Source organism: Anoplolepis gracilipes, chromosome 14 (genome assembly GCF_047496725.1).
Source record: "Anoplolepis gracilipes chromosome 14, ASM4749672v1, whole genome shotgun sequence".
Classification (NCBI taxonomy): domain Eukaryota; kingdom Metazoa; phylum Arthropoda; class Insecta; order Hymenoptera; family Formicidae; genus Anoplolepis; species Anoplolepis gracilipes.
In genome coordinates, this window is record NC_132983.1 from 8,807,427 (window position 1) to 8,830,672 (window position 23,246).

The window sequence follows — 23,246 nt, forward strand, 5'->3', positions numbered from 1 at the left end:
GGAAATAGTAGAAATATTAATATGTCAATTAGTACAATGAGATAAAACATTAAAAACAATATTAAAGAAATTTTGATTATTAAATAAATAATTATTTTCAGCAAATAATATATATCAATTTCACAAATACATATAATTAGGCAAGTATCACTATATAATTATATAGACTCTAACTTATTAACATGGCTTTATATACAATGTAAAATCTGTACATTATTTTTATTATATGAGTGTTAGAGCAATGCATTATAGATACTTGTCAATTTGTAATAAAATTACAATAGGCAAGATAACAATAAAACATGAGAGATAATAGGCATTTATATATTTTCTCCGCTATAATGTGTAGAGCAATATTGAATCTTTCAATACCTACAACTGTATTCTTTATTACCCTCAATCTGTAAAGATCTCCGTTAATGTAAGAGTGCTGGATAATAATTTATAACTTTCAGAGACTAAAGAATTTTACGCGAGTAATTCCAGTCATATAGATAACTTTTATTAAAATGAATTGCCAAAAGTAGTTTTACTATTTTACTGTATCTTGAAATGCTAAATCACATTTTTCAAGATACATGATTACTTCTACTAATACACAATCTAATCTAATAATTTTACAATAAAAAAATACAATAAAAGATAAAATCTTTATTTAGATCTACATTTATTGTATAACTCCAACGAAGTTATTGTATGTATAGTAGAATTTGAAAAGAGATTTTTTCCTTTTCTAAAATAAATCTAGTATAAATAGTATATTCGTACGCGTGTCATAAAGCAAAATTTGTAAACTATATAAATATTTTAATTCTAAATTATTATAATGTAATAAAAAAATCGGTACATTTCTAGATTAAGGTTGTCACTTGCGATTTCCCTCTACATTTGCATAGGGCTTTCTTTCGACTTAAAATGGAAAGTTATGATGATTTAAAGCGGGGCAAACGTCTTATTTTTGAAAAAATTCATTAAGTGATATTTTATGGTAAATATTCACATAAGGTCGGCCCTTTCAGAATTCAATGACCTTGACATATATTATCAAGGTCACTGTCCTGAGTAACGATCAAAAGGTTTTAGCCGTCGCTCATTGTTTGTTAGAAAGTTATAAACAAAAAATGTTTTATTTCGAAATTCATAATTATTGTATTTGTTGCTTTATCTTGATATATATTTGAAATATTTTCATAATACACACACGCGCACGCGCACACGCACACACACATGCGCACACACGCACACGCACACACGGGGGGGGGTGCAAGTGGGGGTCTTCGACCTCCCCTCCCACACCCACCCCGTTCACCTCGCTTCGCATGTACGTTGCAAGACAAGCAAAATTCACATGGGTTTGCAACTTTCCACGCAAAGCAAGGTAGACAGGGTGAGTGCGAGAGGGAGAGCCGAAGGTCCCCCTTGCACCCTCCCCCCGTGTGTGTGTTTGTATGCCCCGCTTTAAATCGTCATAACTTTCCATTTTAAGTCGAAAGAAAATCCTATGCAAATATAGAGCGAAATCGCAGGTGACAACCTTAATCTAGAAATTTACCAAAAAATCTAATACAAGTAATTTTTATTATCAAAAGAATATAAAATATTATAAACAAGAATTTATTATAAATAAAATATTACTCTTTACTTTCTTTTTACTTCTTATACTTATAATTATGCTTGAAACGAATTACTTTGGCAATTAATTTTAGTAGACTGACCACCATATATTAACATATTGTACAACGCGCGATTAAAAGATCGAGAACGATGTTTATTAAGAAAAAATTATTAAATATTAAAATTTAAATTAAAGATTATATCTTTTTTAAAAAATATGATAATACTTTTTTTACAAAACTACACATCGATATGTTAACTTCTGTTTCTAATCAAATGCAGTCTAGAACACTAATTGCCATATATTATTTAGTAGAATGCTGCAGAAATTATGTCCCCGAAATCCTTTGTATATATGATGTTGTTTAATAAATTTATCATTACGATGCGTATATTTGGTGTTTCTTTAATTAATAGACGATCTTATCAGCACTCTTATCTTATAACGGATTTATTAAATTTATACACGATGAACGGTGTTGGATAAAGAATGATTAACGTATGAGGCAGGTAGCACAGATACGTTGAGGCCCGATGCAGTCATCGTGGCAGAAGGCACCACACTGCCGACAAATTACCATGGCTCCTCGCATGTTACATTCACAAGGGGGTGGTGGGTCACCGCTAATTATCATGCCGGGTGCACCAGGCTCCGCACCTCCTGTCACTCTGCTGTCCGCGCCTCTCGCTTTCAGAGTGACAGCTTGATGAGAGCCCTCCCCGGCGCTCGCTGGTCTCCCTCGCACCAAGTGGACTCCGACGCCCATCCCTGCGATCTGCGGCGGTAACGGAGGAGCAGACGACGCTCTCGGCGCACCATCCCCAACTCCTGTCCTTTGTACAAGTATGTATTGCCCGAAATTGTTACTGGTGGTGGAACCAAGCTGAGCTATAGGGGTGCTTTCTGTAACCTACATAACATTGAGAATATAATGTTAATCCTTACAAACATTTGGCATAATTTGTCTCATTGCGTTCTATTAAGTTACTATTGTCTGTCAGTAGGAATATATTATATACAAGTAAAGTTTCAATCACGGCATTTTCTCTAAAGTCTATCTGGTTATGTAATATGAATAACATTTGATTGTTATTTTTATTTTATCATAATTTTATAGATAAAAAAATTGTTTGCACATTTCCGCTACCGTCATTGCGTTTGACAATTAAAAAAGTCACACTATTTCTCTACTGCATTTAGAAACCCACAACTAAGATGTAAAGATTTGTTTATTTAGGTACCTGTATGATACAGAGATCATCACAAGCGACCCGCAAGATTAGCACTGTACACACAGAAAAGGATAAAATAGTATATATGTCCAAATATCCAGTATGTACAAGAAAAAAAGACAATCTCGAGAATTAAAACTACATTTACAATAGAAATTATTTTTATAAGTTAGAGATTAAAGTCGCTAGTATTTAATTATAAACAACGGGTTAAAACGACCTGACTAGCCAAAATCATTCAATTTATTCACACGACGTTTCGACCATATGGTTGTGATCCTTTTCAAATGTAAACGTAAATTAAGAAAGAGAAGAAAGAATCCAATGGGACATGTTTAAAAGTAGAACTTAATTATGGAACAATTAAATATGTCACTTAGTTAAAATCAACGGTTATTAAATTTGAGATAAACACAAACAACGACACGTCATGTCAGCATGAATTTTTAAACGAAACTGTTCTTCTCTTTCTTAATTTACGTTTACACTTGAAAAGGATCACAACCATATGGTCGAAACGTCGTGTGAATAAATTGAATGATTTTGGCTAGTCAGGTCGTTTTAATTAACCCGTTGAAAATTATTTTATCATGATTATTAAATATATTTTCTTGATTTGCTGTAATTTTTCTTAAGATTTTTTTATCATGTTAGAGTACATTGTTTAAAAATTAACGACGTTTTATTTGCATAATTCGCACGAAAATATTAGATTTACGAGAAGATTAACACATCATAAACTATAACATTTTATCCTTAATATAGAGTAAATTACAAGTGCCATACAAAAGCAACACAGGTAAATATCTAAATATAATTTGTTGTATGTATGTATGTATGTATATATATATATATATATATACAGGATGTCCCAAAAATGCCGGTAAATATTTTAATGGCAGGTTCTTTAGAACATTTTAGGACGAAAAGTTTAATACAAAAATTCGAGACTAGTTCGACAATAGTTTTTAAACTGGAAGCAATTATATTTCACGAATGATAGGGCTGAGATTTCGCGCTCTCAGGTGCGGCAAAATAACAAGTGATAAAAGTGCTCCTATAAATAGCGCTCTTTTCACGATATTATGTTAGCACTTGTTATTTTGCCGTACCTGAGAGCGCGAAATCTCAGTCCTATCATTTGTGAAATATAATTGCTTCCAGTTTAAAAACTATTGTAGTCTCGACATTTTTGTATTAAACTTTTCGTCTTAAAATGTTCTAAAGAACCTGCCATTAAAATATTTACCGGCATTTTCGGGACACCCGAAAGACGTCCCGAAAATGCCGGTAAATATTTTAATGGCAGGTATATATATATATATATATATATATATATATATATATATATATATATATATATATATATATATATATATGTTATGTTATATATGTTAACATATGTGCTATGGTACCTCCGTTGATGTAGCTTGACGCGCTGTAGCAAATACGTGTCTCAGCATAACTGCTTGTGTTTTATTTGGAGCCTGTTTGTTATGTTGTATCACTTGCTGTGTCTTCTGAGGTTTGACAGTTGTCAAAGTGCGTCCACCAGATTTACTAGTTGTGAATGCACCGTCTCCTCTTGCGAGTAAACTAGGTGGTGGTTTTAAGTGAGCTTTTAATTGATCTCTATTTGGTGAACTTTGTATAACCTGAAATAATACCAGTGTTTCGACCATTTATCCATGTGCAAATTTTACACATTTGATAATTTATAATGGTTTTTATGTATATGTATAATTCTTGATTGGATAATTATAGATTGGATTAATTTACCGCTTGACATATCTGATAACTACGTTCCAAATTGACAGCACCCGGAGGCTCTTTTGTAGAACTTCTTGATCTACTTCCACCTTGTTCTTTATTATTTCTGGAGCCTCTTTGGCTGCCTTGATTAGACACACGCGATGGTCGTGATGAGATTGTTACCGATGATCCGGCATATTGCTGTTGTTGTTGTTGTTGCTGCTGCTGCGGTTGGTGCTGCTGTTGTTGTTGTTGATGCACAGTAGCTGCAATTTGTCGAGGTTGAGTCGAACCAGCAGTCTGATGTTGAATAACAATCGCATTCTGTGCACGATTCTGAGATTGTATTCCTTGTATTGTGTTTGACAGAGTATTTTGTACTTGACCCTGCGTTGCAATGGTATTCTGATTTACATTATTGCAAGTACTATTGTTTTGAGTATTTATTTGAGTGATGGTATCCTGTTGTGTTTGTATCATATTTATTTGCGCGGTAGTATTTTGTTGAGGCTGGAGCTGCGCTGAGATTGTAGACGAGTTATTTGTGAGCAAAGATGTTGTATCTTGCTCTGGATTAAAATTGGTTTGCACAAATCTGATGGACTGTAATTGTGGAAATGTGATAATCGGCGGACTTTGTGATTGCAAGCTCTTCATAACGCAGCTGTTTCCCGGTGTGCTGATAGCCAAACCATCTGATTGGAACGCAGTACCTTGAACAACCGGTAATTGAATACAGTTAACAGATTCAACATTGGTATCTGAGTTAATAAACTGTTGTGAAGGAGTCGTAGAGTCGGTTGTTGTAGAAGTCTCACTGCATTCATCTTGTGTTGTTACTGTAATATTAGCTGCTACAGAACCATCAAGAGCAGCTGCTACCAAAGGCCAAGGTACCTGCAGCTCCTCTTGCGTCTTTGAAAAAAAAAAGGGAGAGAATAATTTCAAAATTAATTAATTAATTTTCTCTATCTTGCTCTTTGAACAATTTGTTTTAATTGTGCAATTAGTCTAAATTTAAATTTTGCGATTAACAAGTCACTAATACTTCTATCGAGAAATTAGTTTTTAAAAAGCAATGCACATGAGTTTACAACTTATATGTATAAATTATTACACATAACTAATCTCCATATTGTTTTAATAATATTTACTCACTCTATTATCATTATTGATATTATTAACGGTTGGATCCACTGTCCAACTGCATTCAAGCATTTCAGAACAGACATAATTATTTGCCTCTCTAAGAGCTTCATCTTCATTACCAGCATTTACATCCGCTCCTCTGGTATCTTCTGTTTGTCCAGATATTTGTGGTTCGTTTACTTCTGTACTGGTTGAAGTCATTTCTATTCCTTCAAGAATAGGATATATTATCTCTTCAGGACATCCTGAAATCTCTTCATACATTTCGCGCATTTCTCCTCGTACCTAAAATATAATTAATACCAATCTTTAATAAATAATAATTATAAAAAAAAATATTCATATTGATCCTTCAATTAATCTTAAAATTAATAAAATAAATATAGATAAATTTATTAATTGATTTTCATTATAATAAAATCTTTGATTTTTTAATTCACCAAAAAATATATATAATAGAATAATCGAAATGATCATGAAACTGTAAAGAAATTGATAAAACAATTATTCCTAATAAAAAATATTAACAAAATAATCCCTAATAAAATAAAATAATTCATAATGAAATAATTCTTAATAATTCCTAATAAAAAATATTTATTTAAATAAATAATTTCTATAATTAAGTTTTTTGAATAAAACCCTACAAAAAAGGAAATCCTATTAAAGCTAAACTTGAAACATAAAATCTTATTATTGTAAATGGAATAAATTTATTTAATTTTCCACATCATCAAATATCTTAATTATTATTTATTAAATGAACTATAATTCCTGCACATATAAATAATAATGACTTCAAAATTGCAGTAAGTAAATGAAAAAAAGCTAAAAAATTAAACCCTAATCTCAAAATTATTATTATTAAACTTAATCATATTTCCATTTTCTTTTGAAAAAATTACCGAGATTACCAACATAATGACATATTAAAAACCTAATTGATAACTCGTGTATTAACATTTTTACCTACCTCGAGTTCATGAATGCGCTGTAACGTTTCGCTATCAATTTCCATTCCCTCTGGAATTTGTGATTCACTATCTGTTGCATTCTCATGTGAAACATGTGTTGTTTCAGTTTGATCACTACTCATCAAATTATCCTTTATAACAATGTCTGTCGGTCTAACTTTTTTCGGTGATGAACTTGCAAGGATATTTGTGGTTTCACAATCCGATATCTGATAAATCTGATCATTAGATATTTGTGAAATTTGTTCCTTTGAAATTTGATCTATTTGATCTATGGATGTTTGTGATATATATTCATTGGACAGCTGTGAAATTGATTCTCCAGATGTGTGTGACGTACGTTCTACCTGTTCGGTAGATGTAGGTGATGAATTACCATCAGGCAACAGTACAGCATCCTCTTCTAATGTTTCAATTATATTATTTTCTGCAGACTGCAAATTTTTCTCACCGGAGGAAAAATCCGTTTCTTCCTCATAGACATTCGAGATGTTATCTTGACAAAGTTGTCTCGCAATATCATTAGTCTCAATTACATCTTGTTTCTCACAAATATCTGCGATTTTATCGATTTCTTCCGTCTTACTTTCATGCATTTCTGCAATATCTTCTACAGAATTCATTTGCGTAGAATCATTTAAATGTTTCTCATCAGTTAAATTGTTTGACAATGTGTTATAATCTAAAGCCATTAAATTTTGTTGCACCTCTTCAGAATTAGCTAAATTATCTGAATTCTTTATGTTAATTTCAGTTTTGCAACTAGTATCGATTTTATCTCCTGTCATTACAATAGGATAAGCATGTTCCGACGCAGGAATATCCACATTAGATTCCAAACGAAGTCTTAAGCTTGACCGTGTTACTGCACCACTAGAACGTGACTCGGTAATATAATGGAGACTCGATTTAAGTTTAGGCTCTCGTTTCTCCCCCCATATTGGTTCGAAATGTTTCACTTTCCATGGATCTAGTTTATTCTTATCTCGTTCTGCTTCCATTTTCAGACGTTGTTGATTTTCTGGAGTGAATTCTCCTTCTGCTAAACGTTTCCGCCATTCTAAACAAGCTCTTGCAAAAAACTCATTGTTTAACCCAGAGATTGCAGCATCCTAACAATAACAGAATAGTTTTTGTTAATTTTTTACAAAAAAAATTTCTTTAAAAAATTTCTAAAGTTTTTCAACAATAAATACACATTGTAAGGCATTAAAAAAATTGAAGGAAAAACCTGTCTATCTACAGCAGGCAAGAGTTGTGCGAGCTTCCGTTGATACAGTGGAGGTAATCCTTGAAATGTATGCCTATTTAATAGAGCACGTAAGCTCGTACTTGCTAATATGCTCGCTGGAGATTCCAAATCCACAAGACCAGCTTCTAATTGTGCAGTCGCTGACAATCTCTTTGTAGATCGTCTGCGACCTGACTTCAAGCTAAATCCAGGTAAGCTAGCCAAAACTTCTCTCATTGTGACAGCAGGTTCTTCCGCTGCTATATTCACATAAAATATAAATTATTAGAATCATTTGATTATTAGTTATAAAAAATATCATGTCAGCCATAAAAAAATAAAATTGTTTACTGCAATTATTATATCTACTTTATATATAAGATCTAAAGAAAATAAAATTATTTCTTATACAATAATTCTTAATTAATTATACAAATCATCAAATCAATATATTATAATCAAATCAATATATCATAAATAATGTCATAATATAATATTGGTATTGTTATTATATTATATTTGTATATATATTTTTAATAAATATAATAAAAATATATATATATATGTATGTATGACATTATCATGTCAAAAAAATATGTTAATAGATATGCATATAAACTACTTATTATATATTTTGGTTTTTTAATATTTTGTTGCTTCTACATACCTATTACTATTTAACACCAATAAAATAATGATAAATAGATCGTAGTACAAAACAAATAATGAATGACAGAAAGTAGACCACTTAATAAATTAACTCATATTCCAAATTAATCCTTATAGTATATATAATATATATTAACAAATTATATATAGTGAGTCAATAGAACTGTATATTTTCTTCTATATATGCTGTATTAATATTTTTCTAATGGAAAGAATATAAATTAGATTAATAGATTTGAAATTTGACTTTGTGGAACTTGTCATTCAATATTAATATCTCTGCATTTGTTTAATATTGTTACTTAAAAGATAAGTTACAAATTTCTATCTCATAGTATTACGAACAAATTTTCAAAAACCATCAATTACTACTGACTCACTCCATATAAAAAACAAAATAAATATAGAGTAAATATATGTCACAGTATTACAATTACCAGTATTTATGTGTTGTACATTATTAACCGGAGATGGTGGATCATTTGACGGGGGTGGAGGAGGTAATGGTTTGACAACGATTCTGGGTAACGCGCGGGAATTGCCCGCCGCTATTGTCGTGTTCTTCCTACGCCGTTTGGCTTGTTGTCGTAAAGCATGTTTAATAACTTTCTTGCTGTGCACCATGCTAGAGTAACCAGAACAACCTGGGATGGTTTCGCACCCTTCACTTTTGCCAAGCTCCACATCTGTGTCCATGACAGTACCTACAATTTTGACATCGTCGACAAACGAAATGTCAGGGCACGCGGTGTAAGACTGCCGTGGCATGGCGTTAAATTTTACACAGATACTTCCGTTCGGCGCATTCCATCTTTCCTCCGATAATTTTCAGAGTTCACAAAAGCGTGTCCTCTTGTATTCGCCGTAATATAAACATAATATTGCTATCTCTCTCTTTCTTTCTTTCTTTACCATTGGCGACTGAATGACATTCTTATCAGATCAGTCCCAGTCGAAATACGCTTATGAAAGATCTTGAGAAACTGTTTACGTCATTTCGCTTGAAAGTTTGTAAATTAACAAGATTACATTGGACGACAAAATGTTACAATTTTTTCTATCGCATAGTATAATACCGTTCAAGAAAACTTCCGCTTCTTTCGACCATACTATATTTACATATTTATACCGCGGAAACATCGTCTACATAGATGTATACCTCGTTGTGTATATTAATAAAATTACTAGATTTAAGGGTCGACAGGACCGGCCACAGACTTCTATATAAAACTAGACTGCTAACTCCCTAGATTTTGCTTATATAAAAGGCGCGTTCGGGGAGACGCTTTTAGCGCTAACAGTGTCGTTCTGTCTTTGTTACTCATTAAAAGTTGAACAAAGATAGAACGACGCTGTTAGCGCTAATAGCGTCTCCCCGAACGCGCTCTAAGGTGACCCTTTCTGCGCATGCGCTGACATGTGCCAATGCCATTATGATCAGTACATGTACTTCTAACCTGCTTTCGGTCTTTAATTCTTGTCAGAACACATGTCGTGTTAGTAAAAAAAGTAAGAAATATAAATATTAAATTATGGGATACAAATGTGCAGTTATTTTATACAGGATGTCCCCGAATTAGCGAATCAACTCTCGTGGGTAGATAGAGCGTGTTAAACTGAAGAGAAAAATCTTATATCATTTTGCTAAATTCTCAATAATTAATGAGATATAAATTAATAAAGATCGACCAATTCGTGCCAGGATAAGCGCGCAGGGCGAAGAAGCCTCCCACTTGTTATTTAATACTAGGCATGCAGCGAGACAGTAGGCCGAACGCTCTAGGAAAGATCTACAAAGGATATACTGAAAGAGACACATACAGTGTACGCTGCGTTTATATGTCTCGCCGCGCACCTAGTATCAAGTAACAACTGGAAGGTTTCTTCGTGCTGCACGCTTATACTGGCACGGATTGGCCGATCTTTATTAATTTATATCTCATTAATTATTGCAAATTTAGCAAAATGATATAAGACTTTTCTCTTCAGTTTAACACGCTTTATCTACCTACAAAAGTTGATTCGCTAATTCGGGGACACCCTGTATAAACTTATGTTTATTTACATTAATCTAGTCTATCATACTTAAGGCGCGTTCAGGGAGACACTATTAATGCTAATAGCGTCGTTCTTTCTTTGTTCAACTTTTAATGAGTGACAAAGATAGAATGACACTGTTAGCGCTAATAGTGTCTCCTCGAACGCGCCCTTAGTATGTATGTACCATAGCGATATTATATATAGAGTACGGGAATGTGCTATGCTAGCCCGTGAGTAAATGCGATAGCGAAATAGAAGGAGAACGCTGCTATATGGGCCCCTGCTGTCCTTGTCTATCGCGCATGCGCAAACTGATACAATAGACATAGACAAGGACAGCAGGGGCCCATATAGGGGTGGGAATTTATTGACCACGTCGTCAATTGGCCAGTTTAAAATGAGGCTCTCTGATTGGTTAATCGTTGCTGATGACCCTAGATATCGGTCGATATAAGTGGTTGTGGTCAATCGTGACGTGGTCAAATGGGATGCTCCCCCCATCTTATAGCAGCGTTCTCTTTCTATTTCGCTATCGCGTTCTCTGCCCCCTCCCGTACTCTATATATAATATCTCTATGGTATATACATGCATGCAATACGCGTCTTCACAGTGCATGCGCAGAAAGGGATGCCATACTTGTTTGTACATAAAATTAGAACTGCCTTATACATAAAGGCTGCAACACACACTTTTGTATAATGCATTATGCATATGCATAACGAATTCGATTGATTGAATTCCGTATGCATGTGCTTATAAACCAATCAGTTTTCTTATGCATTTGTGTTATGCGTTATGGAAAAGTGTGTGCTACGGCCTTAAGAGTCGACAGGAGGCACTGTGGAGACTCCTATCGGCCGGCTACGAACTACTGTTTCGCAAGAATAGTATTACAGCCAAAATACAAAGAGAATCTTAATAAAATTGTGATATTCGTAATCAGTAGGATATTTCGCAGGTCGCTACAGAGCGATTTTTTAAGAAAAAGATCAAAATAAAATTTCCAAAAATGTGCTGCTGATCGCGAGTTACCGCGGTCAGGTGTAACTGCGCCTTGAATTTGAAATCAATTTATTATAAATTTTTTAGAATAAAAAATTCAAAATCTGGCTCTGTCGCGACCTGCGTTATTATATAAAGAATATATAAAAAAAGTTTCACGAAGAAATATAACCCACTTCTTTATGAGCTAAATATTATAGAAGCGGATATCGCTATCTGCACCTAAGGTACAGCTAACAGAAATCATGTTGACAGCATCGCGTGAGACAAGATAGAAAAGGATCGCGCTATCCTTGTTCTTCTAACATATCGGTCAAAATACGGTTTGAAAATGCTTTCTGGTCTCTCGTGGCAGAAAGCAGTAATGTAACAAGGCTAATGGGCCCCCACTTTTTGTGAAATTTATATTTGCATATGTACATATATGTATATATATGTCCAAGTGTAATTAAAATTATATATACGATAAAATATTGTTCGATGATGATGAATAATAACAATAGAATAATTGCTAACAAAGTAAACTAACATATAGTATGTAGAACACGGGAGCCTGTTAGACTTGACATTTTATTGCTATTTCGCTATCAATATTTTATTATTTTATTATATATATCATCTGCACGATGCGACCTATGATTTTGCAAGAACAATATTACGGCTAAAATATATAAAGAATCATAATAAAATTGTGATATTTGTAATTTTTATTTATATTGGTCAATGACATCCTGAATCGCTTGGGAAGTAGTGGCGCGAAAAATTTTGTTAGATAAGCGCTAAAAGAGGTTTTTAATGGGTGCGAGTTCCACATAACCCCTCCGGAACGGCCGGTGTATAAAGCATTTTCCCCTCAAAAAAAAAAAAATAATGTATTGTACTCAATAATATATTTATATATATATTTTATTCATAAATATTTTAACGCTATTAGTGGAGTAAATATTGACACACAATATCATTATAATCAAAAGTAAATGTGAAATATAGGTTTTATTTTTGTCTTTCTATCGTGCAGATAATACATAAAGTATATTGATAGCGAAAAAGCAGTAAATTGCCAAGTCTAATAGAGGCCCGTGTTTTACGTATTGTATATTAATTCATTTTGTTACTTATTATCCTATTCTTACTATTTATCATCATACAATATTTTATTGTACATGTAATTTTAACTACAATTTGGACAGATATATACAGGTATTTACATATGTAAATATAAAATTTACAAAAACTGGGCGTCCGTTAGTCTTGTTGCATTACTGCTTTCTGCTACGAAAGGTCAGAAAGCATTTTTAGACCGTATTTTGACCGATATGTTAGAAGAACAAGAATAGCGCGATCCTTTTCTATCTTGTCTCACGCGATGCTGTCAACATGATTTCTGTTAGCTGTACCTTAGGTGCAGATAGCGATATCCGCTTCTACAATATTTAGCTCATAAAGAAGTTATATTTCTTCGTGAAACTTTTTTTATATATTCTTTATATAATAACGCAGGTCACGACAGAACCAGATTTTGCATTTTTTATTCTAAAAAATTTATAATAAATTGATTTCAAATTCAAGGCGCAGTTACACCTGACCGCGGTAACTCGCGATCAGCAGCACATTTTTGGAAATTTTATTTCGATCTTTTTCTTAAAAAATCGCTCTGTAGCGACCTGCGAAATATCCTACTGATTACGAATATCACAATTTTATTAAGATTCTCTTTGTATTTTGGCTGTAATACTGTTCTTGCGAAACAGTAGTTCGCAGCCGGCCGATAGGAGTCTCCACAGTGCCTCCTGTCGACCAGGGACCCGGACCGAATAAAATTTCCGGTTACGGTTTAATAAAGTAATTTAATAACTGTTCCGGTTTCAGTTTCGGTTTCGTAACAAATCAGAGAATCAAAACCGTTTAAATTACGGTTTTTTTCGATTACGGTTCCGGTTCTTTTAAAATTATTGTTTTTCTAATTCTTTTCTAGGAAATTATATTATAGGATGTTCAGCAAGACACAGATAACACAGTGCATCACAATACAGTATTCTATTATATCTTTATTTCTCAGTCTAATTGAAAAAAGACAGAATAAAGTACTGTATTGATTGTTGGAAAGTCCACATTGTTTTTTGTTAACAATTGTATTATTGATTATTGTGTAAAATGCAACATATACATATTTCCTTTCTTTATATATAAAAACATTTATTTTTTTTTCTTTCATATATCTACATGTGTTTATATATTTCTTACTTACATATATATTTTGTTATAAAATAAAATTAAAAAAAATATCAAATGTAAATAGTACATACTTTAATTTTTTTTTAAATAATATCAATTTAATTATAAATGTTTGCTTTCATTGATTTTTAATTTCTTTTTTATTTTTCTTCTAATTTCCTCTTTTTTAAAATTCTATTTTTATCAAATTTATCTTCCAATGACATTTGTTTTTTGACTTCTGTCTTCCTGAAACATTCATATTATATAAAGATTAAAAGACAATGTAAATAACTATGTTTTTATATTAAATATATATATATATTAAATATATATATATATATATATATATGTATTTATATTATATTTAATATAATATATAATATTTCTTAAAAAAAAAAACAAAAAAGACAAAAAGATTGTAAAAAGTCGAATTTCTAAATTAATTACTGTCTCTTTCGTTCTTTTTATGATGCCGATTGATTCTTTTGCTGTGTTTCTGTTGTATTATAAACAATAGTCAATACAAATTAAACAGAAAAATTGTGTTGAGTGTAACAAATTCATACTACACATACACACACACAATATAATTATAATATAATTATAATATACAAATATTTTATAAAAATAAATTATAAGAACCGAAAAATACCGAAAAAACCGAAAATAATTTAACAGTTTCGGTTACGATTCCGGTTATATATTTAAATGAATTTCAATACGGTTTACGGTTGCGGTCCGACTGAAAAAAACGGTTATGGAACGGTTATCAGTCCGGGTTCCGGTTCGGTCCGGGTCAGCTCCGTAAAGTTAGCCAAACCACTTTGATTTTTTTATAATTAAAATTAACTAATCGTTTGAAAATCGTGTGGAGATGATCAGAAGTCTAATTAAAACGTTTGGAGGTTCATCGCTTTTTTTTAATTAAATAATTAAAATTTCGATGTATAGTTTGCCGAACATTTTTATTTTTCGTCCAATGGAGTTAAACAAGAGTTTATTCGATGCAGAATCGTTAGGTGGTCACCAATAAATTCTTCACAACGTTTGGAGGTCCATAGTTTATCCGAAAAATGAAAAAAATTATGTGCGGTAAAATTCCAAATTCTTTTGAGGTTCATTCACACTTTGGTAGAAAAACAGAAAGCAGACAGCAAAAGCCAATCAAAACTCGCGTTGGCAATTGGCTGTTGAGTAAAGAATTTCTAATGTTTTTATATGATAATATGATGGATGGAGTTTGGAAAAGCTCAAACCCCCGATTTTGCTGTCATCACGTATATTTACGTATTTTGATGCGTTGATTACGAAAATAATAGTGAAAGTTACCGACAATTTCATTTTCATGGTGAAAACCATAAAAAATCGTTAAAAAATGACGTCTTTTGGTTTTATTTTATTAAATACTGAAAATTTAGAAAAATGTTTTAAACAAAAGTTGTAGATCTCTCCGAAATATGCATTTTATGTTCTATTCATTTTTACCATACAAGTGATAGTTTTCTAGAAAATCAAACTTAAAGATATATCTCATCACACTACAATATGGGGTGCATCCCGTTTGGACACGTTCAGATTGGATACTGCACGATTGGACACAGTATGATTGGACACTGAACTATTGGACATCGCACGATTGGACATCGCTTGATTCAAAATTGTACGATTCCACATGAGTTTTTAATTTTTTTAAAAACGCAAAACGAGACCTATAATATACGATTCTACATGGGTGTTCTACAAAATTTTACATTGAAACTTCTATGCAGTACTGTTAACCTTGGTACTTTCCACGCATTCAAATTTTGTTATTTTTTTATGGGAGTGGGGCTCCGCCCCGCTCCTAATCGTGCAATGTCTAATTGTGCAGTGTCCAATCGTGCAGTGTTCAATTGTTTTCAATTTTTCACGCAAAACGAGGATCGTAGTGTGATGAGATATATCCATCCGCTGTCTGCTTTCTGTTTTTCTGCCAAAGTGTGAATGAGCTTTAAAAAAATTTGGAATTTTACCGCACATGATTTTTTTCATTTTTCGGATAAACTATGGACCTCCAAACGTTGTAAAGAATTTATTCGTGACCACCTAACGATTCTGCATCAAATAAACTCTTGTTTAACTCGATTGGACGAAAAATAAAAATGTTCGGCAAACTTTACATCCAAATTTTAATTTAATTAAAAAAAAGCGATGAACCTCCAAACGTTTTAATTAGACTTCTGATCATCTCCACACGATTTCCAAACAATTAGTTAATTTTAATTATAAAAAATCAAAGTGGTTTGGCTAACTTTACGGAGCTGTCCGGGTCCCTGCTGTCGACCCTTAAGGGTGCCATTACATTAAGCGCGAAAACGCGGAAATGCGGAAACGCGAAAAGAAAAGAAACTAGAATCCGCGTTTCCGTCGTTTTCGTCTTATTTGAGCGGATCTATTTTAAAGGAACAGCGGAATTTTGTATGTGCTGTTGAATATAAAGAAATGTATAGAAAAACGGTTTATATGAGATTATAATGAATGAGATAATAATGAACGCTCCAGTAAGTATTTGAGTATTTGTTAATTAATAAACATAATAGCTTTATTATTTTTGCAAGAAAGTTTTTGTATTTTCTACATGGCTTTCGATATAGATATACAATTGTAAGGCACCAAAAGGCGACGTCATACGCGTCATATGACGTAGAGCGGCGCGCGCAACGCAAACCAAGGACGCATGTCTCGCTTTGAAATATACCGGGTAGACTTTAAGAAGGGGAAAAAGCGAGCGTATAAATTGATAGGATCGATCGAGAGCGTCGACTCTCTTTCGAGAAAGGCGAAGATAGACAGTTTTAGCCTGAGAGTTATCCGAGTTCAGTTTGTATTAAATAAAGATATTTCTTTTATTTTATATTAAATTCGTGCACAGAATATCTCCTTCATCCTAATTATTCGGTTCGTGATCTACATATCAATCCTCTGGCTGTCATATCTCCAGAAGTAAATTTGGTCTTTCAACATCAGAAGTAGGATTCGATTTGCGTTCCTTCGGCGGCTCGTGACCTCTGCGATTATTTTGGTACGACTTTCAAATTCTGCCGTTATATCTAGAAAAATGGAAGAACATAGGGCACGTTTAGACACATTATCCTTGAGGGAGCAAGAAGCTCTTCGATTCTGAATAAACTTGGACCAAAGAGTTAGATGGGATCGAGAAAAATTACTCGACGTAATAATCTTGCATTTGGAACAACACGGTCCAGTGGCAGACTTACTGGGGACAGACTTGGTTCCGGAGCAGGACAACGTTGAGACGCAAGGATCAGTTTCGGCGGAAGACGACGAGGATCGTCCGGTGACCATGCTGAGGATCCGATAAGCGCTTTCTTCGGTGACCGCTGACCTGAATAGGCATTATTTAGAGATGCAGGAACAGCAGCAACAATTTCTGAGAAGGCAACAGGAGGAGCTGTCCAGGCAACACCAGCAGTTACTTCAACAACAGCAGGATCAATTCGTCCAGTTAATTCAGATGCTGGGTGCGAGACGAAACGAAGTTCCGGTGGTCAGAGCGGAAGAGGTTCCCATTTCAGCGACAGGAAATGCTGGACGGACGACGGAGCGAACAGAGGTAAATTCTTCTCCGACCGGATCTTCTCAAGGTCAATCCAGGCAGGATGAGCTTCTACCTGGAAATATGATCAACTGGCTATCGACTCAAATCCCGGAATTCGGAGGAACAGAGGACGAAAATATCATTACCTGGATCAGAAGGGTAGAGAAGGTGTCGTTGATCCATGGGGCCACCGACGGGGTGACACTTCTGGCAGCTTCCAGTCGATTGGTGAAATCGGCTCGACGGTGGTACGAGGTTCAGACAGGAGCAGCAGTGGAGTCCTGGATAGGGCTTCGCCAGGAGCTGACGAAAATGTTTGAGAGGAAGGTTCCCTTCTACAAGGCCATGCAGAAAGTCGAGGCCAAGAGGTGGATCCAAGGGAAAGAGACGTTCGACCAATACGCCATAGAGAAAGTGGCGTTGATGCATCGCCTCGATTTATCGGCCAAGGACACAATTAATCTGGTGATCGGCGGAATCGCCCAGAGCTCCCTGAGGGCAGTGACGCTCTCCATAAAGGCCGACACTTTAGAGGAATTCCTGGAGACCATGAGGCGAATGACGGAAGGAGCCTTGAATACGGAGAAGAGGCGTCCCGGCGCTAATGGTGCGAGTGCGGGAACAACGAAGGACATGTGCAGGAATTGCGACAAAAAGGGGCACACGCACCAGGAATGCAGAGGAGAGACGTCCTGCTTCTATTGCAAGAAGAAAGGACATCGCCGGTACGACTGTCCCATCCTCAAGAAGAAAGGCGCGCCACAGAGGACATCTCCTTCGGCGGCATCCACGACGGCAGCAGCAAGCGTCTCCGTAGAGTCGTCATTCTCGAGCGCAGTGGCGGCCGTTAACGAGGTAGAATCTAAAATAGAAATTACCAATCCGTTCGTCAAAATAGATAAGTTAGATGATAGAAAATGCGAGTTAATTGCGTTGATTGATACGGGAAGCCCGGTTTCGTTCATTAAATTTAACGTGTATAAAGAATTCCTGAAGCCGTATAATTATAAATTAGTACCGGCCGAAAGGAAGTTAAAAAATTTGAGTAATAATTCGCTAAATATTATAGGCATTGTATTAGTCGAAGTCGCGTTGAATTGCGTGGAAAATTCAAAATTTTCGGTTAATTTACATGTACTAAAAGAAAACAATTTTGAAAGTGACCTGATACTTGGTCGTGATTTTTTAAACAAAGAAAAGCTTACCTTAGTGTATAAACCGGCGTGTGAAGATGAGAAGGTCAACTTGTTTACGTGTTTGCCGTATTGTATAGAAGATAGTTTAACAAACAACCTGGAACAGATAATAGAAACGGTTAAAACAAATTACAATAACAAGGTCGAAAAACAACTTAAAGATTTATTATTCGAGATAGAAAATACAAATATCTTACCAGTGGAAGATGATTATACGGTACAAGTTCACCTTCGAGACCCTTCCATATATGCGTATGCACCACGACGTTTTGCATACACCGAGCGCGTTGAGATCAGAAAAATCGTTGACGAATTATTACGACAGGGAATAATTCAGCCGAGCATTTCTCCTTATTGCGCGAGGGTAGTACCTGTAAAGAAGAAAAATGGTCAAGTTAGGCTCTGTGTGGATTTGCGACCGTTAAACAGTAGAATTGAGAAGCAAAAATATCCTTTCCCGTTAATCGAAGATTGTCTATTGCAATTAGGTAATAAGGAAGTATTTACATTGCTTGATTTAAAAGATAGTTTCCATCAAATTAAAGTCCATAATGATTCAACTAGATATTTTTCATTCGCGACGCCCGATGGGTAATATGAGTATAAATACTTACCCTTTGGCTATTCGGAAGCACCAGTCGAATTTCAGAAAAGATTGAAGCAAATTCTTAACCCGTTAATTCGGCAGGATAAAATAGTGGTTTATATGGACGATGTATTGATTCCGACGGAAACGGTCGAGCAAAATCTTGAAATCCTGAGAGAAATGCTCTCTATTCTGAAACAGTACAAATTCAAATTGAATTACCACAAGTATCAATTCTTGAGAAATACAGTAGAATTTTTAGGATATACGATTTCTGAAAACGGTATAACGTTAAGTCAAAGACACACAGAGGCAATTAAAAATTTCATTCAACCGAGAAATGTACTAGAAATTCAACGATTTTTAGGATTGACGAATTACTTTAGAAAGTTTATCAAGGATTATGCGCGGAAAGCCAGACCATTGTTAAATTTATTAAAGAAATCAGTGGAATTCCGTTTCGATAAAAATTGTTTAGAGGCGTTTGAATTATTGAAGAGTGAACTTACCACTGCGCCAGTGCTTAAATTATACAATCCTGCGGCGGAAACGGAACTGCATACCGATGCGTGTAGTCTAGGCCTCGGAGCGATACTTTTGCAAAAGCAAAAAGACAATAAGTGGGCTCTAGTAATGTACTTTAGCCAAGTCACGAATGAGGCTGAAACAAAATATCATTCGTTTGAGTTAGAAATGTTAGCAATTGTAAGAGCGATAGAGCGTTTCCACTTATATTTATATGGAATACAGTTCAAAATTATCACAGACTGTAATGCGTTAGTACATGCTGTAAATCGAGCGAACTTAAACCCGAGAATAGGAAGGTGGACACTCACCCTGCAGAATTATAATTTTAGTATTGCGCATCGAGCAGGGAAACAAATGTGCCATGTAGATGCACTGAGTCGTAGCGTGGCGTACGTAAATGCTCTCCCGTTAGAAAGAGAGCTCGAATTCAGACAGTTAGCGGACCTCAGAATACTGGAAATAAGTAAAGAATTAGAGTTTGCGGATAGCGATAAATTCCAACTAATAGAAGGTTTGGTTTATAAGAAAGTTGATGGTGATGTAAAATTTGTTGTACCTGATTCAATGGTTGTAACTTTGCTGCGAGCGCACCACGATGAAATGGCCCATTGCGGGGCAGAGAAAACTCTGAAAGGAATAGGTCAGAATTATTGGTTTCCACACATGAGAAGGAGAGTTTATGAATACACCGAGAATTGTTTTACTTGCCTAATGTCAAATAGTTCACCGAATCGGTTAGAAGGCGAAACACATTTGTATCCGTTGCCAAAAACGCCTTTAGAATTAATTCACATCGATCATTTCGGACCGCTTCAAGAATCTGAGGACAAATATAAACATATATTAATAATTGTAGACGCATACACTCGGTTTACGTGGTTATTTCCGACGAAGTCGACGGGATCGAAAGAGCGATCACCATCGATACAGAGAAACCGGTAAATTGACCACACGACGCGCCATTTTAAAAATTCCGCACAAAACTTCGGGGCGAAGTTATAGGCCAGGAGGACCGAGATGTAAGGCACCAAAAGGCGACGTCATACGCGTCATATGACGTAGAGCGGCGCGCGCAACACAAACCAAGGGCGCATGTCTCGCTTCGAAACATATCGGGTAGACTTTAAGAAGGGGAAAAAGCGAGCGTATAAATTGATAGGATCGATCGAGAGCGTCGACTCTCTTTCGAGAAAGGCGAAGATAGACAGTTTTAGCCTGAGAGTTTTCCGAGTTCAGTTTGTATTAAATAAAGATATTTCTTTTATTTTATATTAAATTCGTGCACAGAATATCTCCTTCATCCTAATTATTCGGTTCGTGATCTACATATCAATCCTCTGGCTGTCATATCTCCAGAAGTAAATTCGGTCTTTCACAATTAACACCTAATCCTAATCATAGATTTTGTACAGAAAATATATGAACCTTTTGTAAAAAGAATCAAGCAAGTGTTTTGTAAATTAATAATAAAATAATGTTACGAAACACTATCAAATTAATAAAAAATTAATATTAATTAATACCTACTGAATGAAGTCATAACCTCTTAATGTGAGATAATTAAACACTTGTATATGCACGTTTGTAGGCTACGAAATGTGGATATTGCGGTTTCATTTTACGAGGGTCATGTGGAACAATATTAGATCATCACTGCTTTAGTGCATACGACGAAAATACCGACGTCATAAATGTAGACGAAAATGCTGTGGCCACTATAAGTATGTTAAACAATGGTTTTTTTATAAATAATTATAGTGATAGTTGCATAAAAAGCTAGTAGTATATTCATTTACTTACTTATGTAGTGTAATTTCGTGGTAAGTTAAGTATTTATTTATTTCTTTATTTTAAAGGAAAAAGATATGAAACTGAAGATGTACAGCATACAATAAAGGAAAAAGTTGTACAGTATACAAACTCTGTATTCACACAAAATGAGCTACTGCTAGAGTTAGTTCGTACCCGAAGGGCTTTGTGGGAACATTCTATTCCACTGCAGGAAAGAACGAGATTAAAAAAAGATAACCTGTGGCAAGAAATTGTAAATATATTTGATGGTAAGATCATTCTTTAATTATTTATATAAATTATATTATTTGCGTGTAGTGTGCGGTTCTGGCACAATGAGTTGAGCGTCTGCTCACTATGCCTAAGATCTCGGGTTCAAATCCGAACAGAACCCATCGAATTTTTATTCGATGTTATTTGATTGCCATCTCTCAGAAGGCAATAGCAAAACCACCGAGAGTATATCTTGCCGCAAAAAGAACTCCCTCTATCTAGGCCGTTCGGAACCGGCATAAAACAGTAGATCCCTATGACTGCAGATAAGACGCTCTCTGCGGTGATATATTAGAGGGAACGGAAAGGGTTTTTGGAAGGAGGTGTACAGAAGGATAAAAGGGGTTGGTGTACCTGAAAAACACCCCGGTAATCCCGAGGGAAGTCCGGTATAAGTCCGTTTATCCATTTTTTTTATTATTTGCGTGTAAAAGTAAATAATAAACGATTCTTTGTGTACAATACTATAGGATCTCTATCTATGGAAGCAGTAAAGCAGAGATGGAAGCACCTTCGAGATTCGTACATGAAGGCTAAGAAGAAAATGCAAAGATACGTACGAAGTGGTTCTGGGGCGAAATTTGGTCATCCATTGCGAAGTTCTTTTGCTCACTACGAGGAAATGAGGTTTCTCGATAATATTGTAAAGGCAACACCGTAAGTATTTATATTATCTTTTAACAGAGATTTTACGAACATTCAAATTGTGTGCTATTAAATGTCATAATTTGTAAAATTGTTTGGTTTTCAGGACTGTCCAGCACTCCATCCAGCACTTATTGGAATCAAATTCATCCCACGTTGGTGAAAATGATATGCAAAGGGACAAGACTACAGACCATTTGACCAATTTGGATGATTCTATAATGGACGTTGCAAATACATCAACGGAATCATCACGAAGATCGTCACTTTTACTGTCAGAGTCGTCAGAAGCGAGAAAGAAAAGTAAGTGGGAATTATCTTTAGGTTTTATGTGTTTTAGCCATCATGTATTATTAAGTACAGATTATTAATTAGACATATATTACTTACAGACATATATTACTTACAGAAGCACAAAGGCAAGCTGAAATAGAGAATAAATTTCTGAATATAATTGATAATGTGTCGCAGATGAAACATGACGTAATGGACAGTTATTTGGATCAACTTGGTAAAATTCTACGTCAATTATCCTACATAAGACGCAGAAATCTGCAAAAAAAATTATGGATATTGCTATTCAAGAGGAAGATATGGAACTTAGGGAGAAAGAGAATCTTTAATATAGAATGTAATAGAATGTAATAGAAATGTTTTGTTTACACATATTTTATTTATTTCGCGTATGTTATAAAAAATGAAAGTTTATTTTTCCAGTTTATTTTCAATTTATTAGATTATACGAAG

At 34.5% G+C, this 23,246-nt stretch overlaps 1 protein-coding gene and 1 pseudogene across 1 annotated transcript; one reads left to right on the top strand and one right to left on the bottom strand.

Moving 5' to 3' along the window:
• Positions 1-327: 327 nt before the first annotated feature.
• On the bottom strand, positions 328-9,751 carry Asx (transcriptional regulator additional sex combs). The gene is made up of 7 exons (XM_072905919.1): positions 9,060-9,751; positions 7,954-8,213; positions 6,722-7,834; positions 5,758-6,033; positions 4,627-5,514; positions 4,263-4,502; positions 328-2,525 (listed from the first exon to the last, which is right to left on the bottom strand). The coding sequence occupies exons 1-7, from the start codon at positions 9,388-9,390 to the stop codon at positions 2,109-2,111; spliced, it is 3,525 nt and encodes a 1,174-aa protein (XP_072762020.1). The 5' UTR covers positions 9,391-9,751; the 3' UTR covers positions 328-2,108.
• Positions 9,752-9,773: 22 nt separating this feature from the next.
• On the top strand, positions 9,774-23,246 carry LOC140672909 (uncharacterized; annotated as a pseudogene).

Bases quoted from the DNA above. Each gene is read 5' to 3' on its own strand.
- Asx (XM_072905919.1), bottom strand. From the start codon at position 9,390: ATGCCACGGCAGTCTTACACCGCGTGCCCTGACATTTCGTTTGTCGAC. The intron at 7,835-7,953 runs GTTTTTCCTTCA...TGTTATTGTTAG, and splicing joins TGCCTGCTGTAGATAGACAG to GATGCTGCAATCTCTGGGTT. The intron at 6,034-6,721 runs GTAGGTAAAAAT...ATTATATTTTAG, and splicing joins AGCGCATTCATGAACTCGAG to GTACGAGGAGAAATGCGCGA.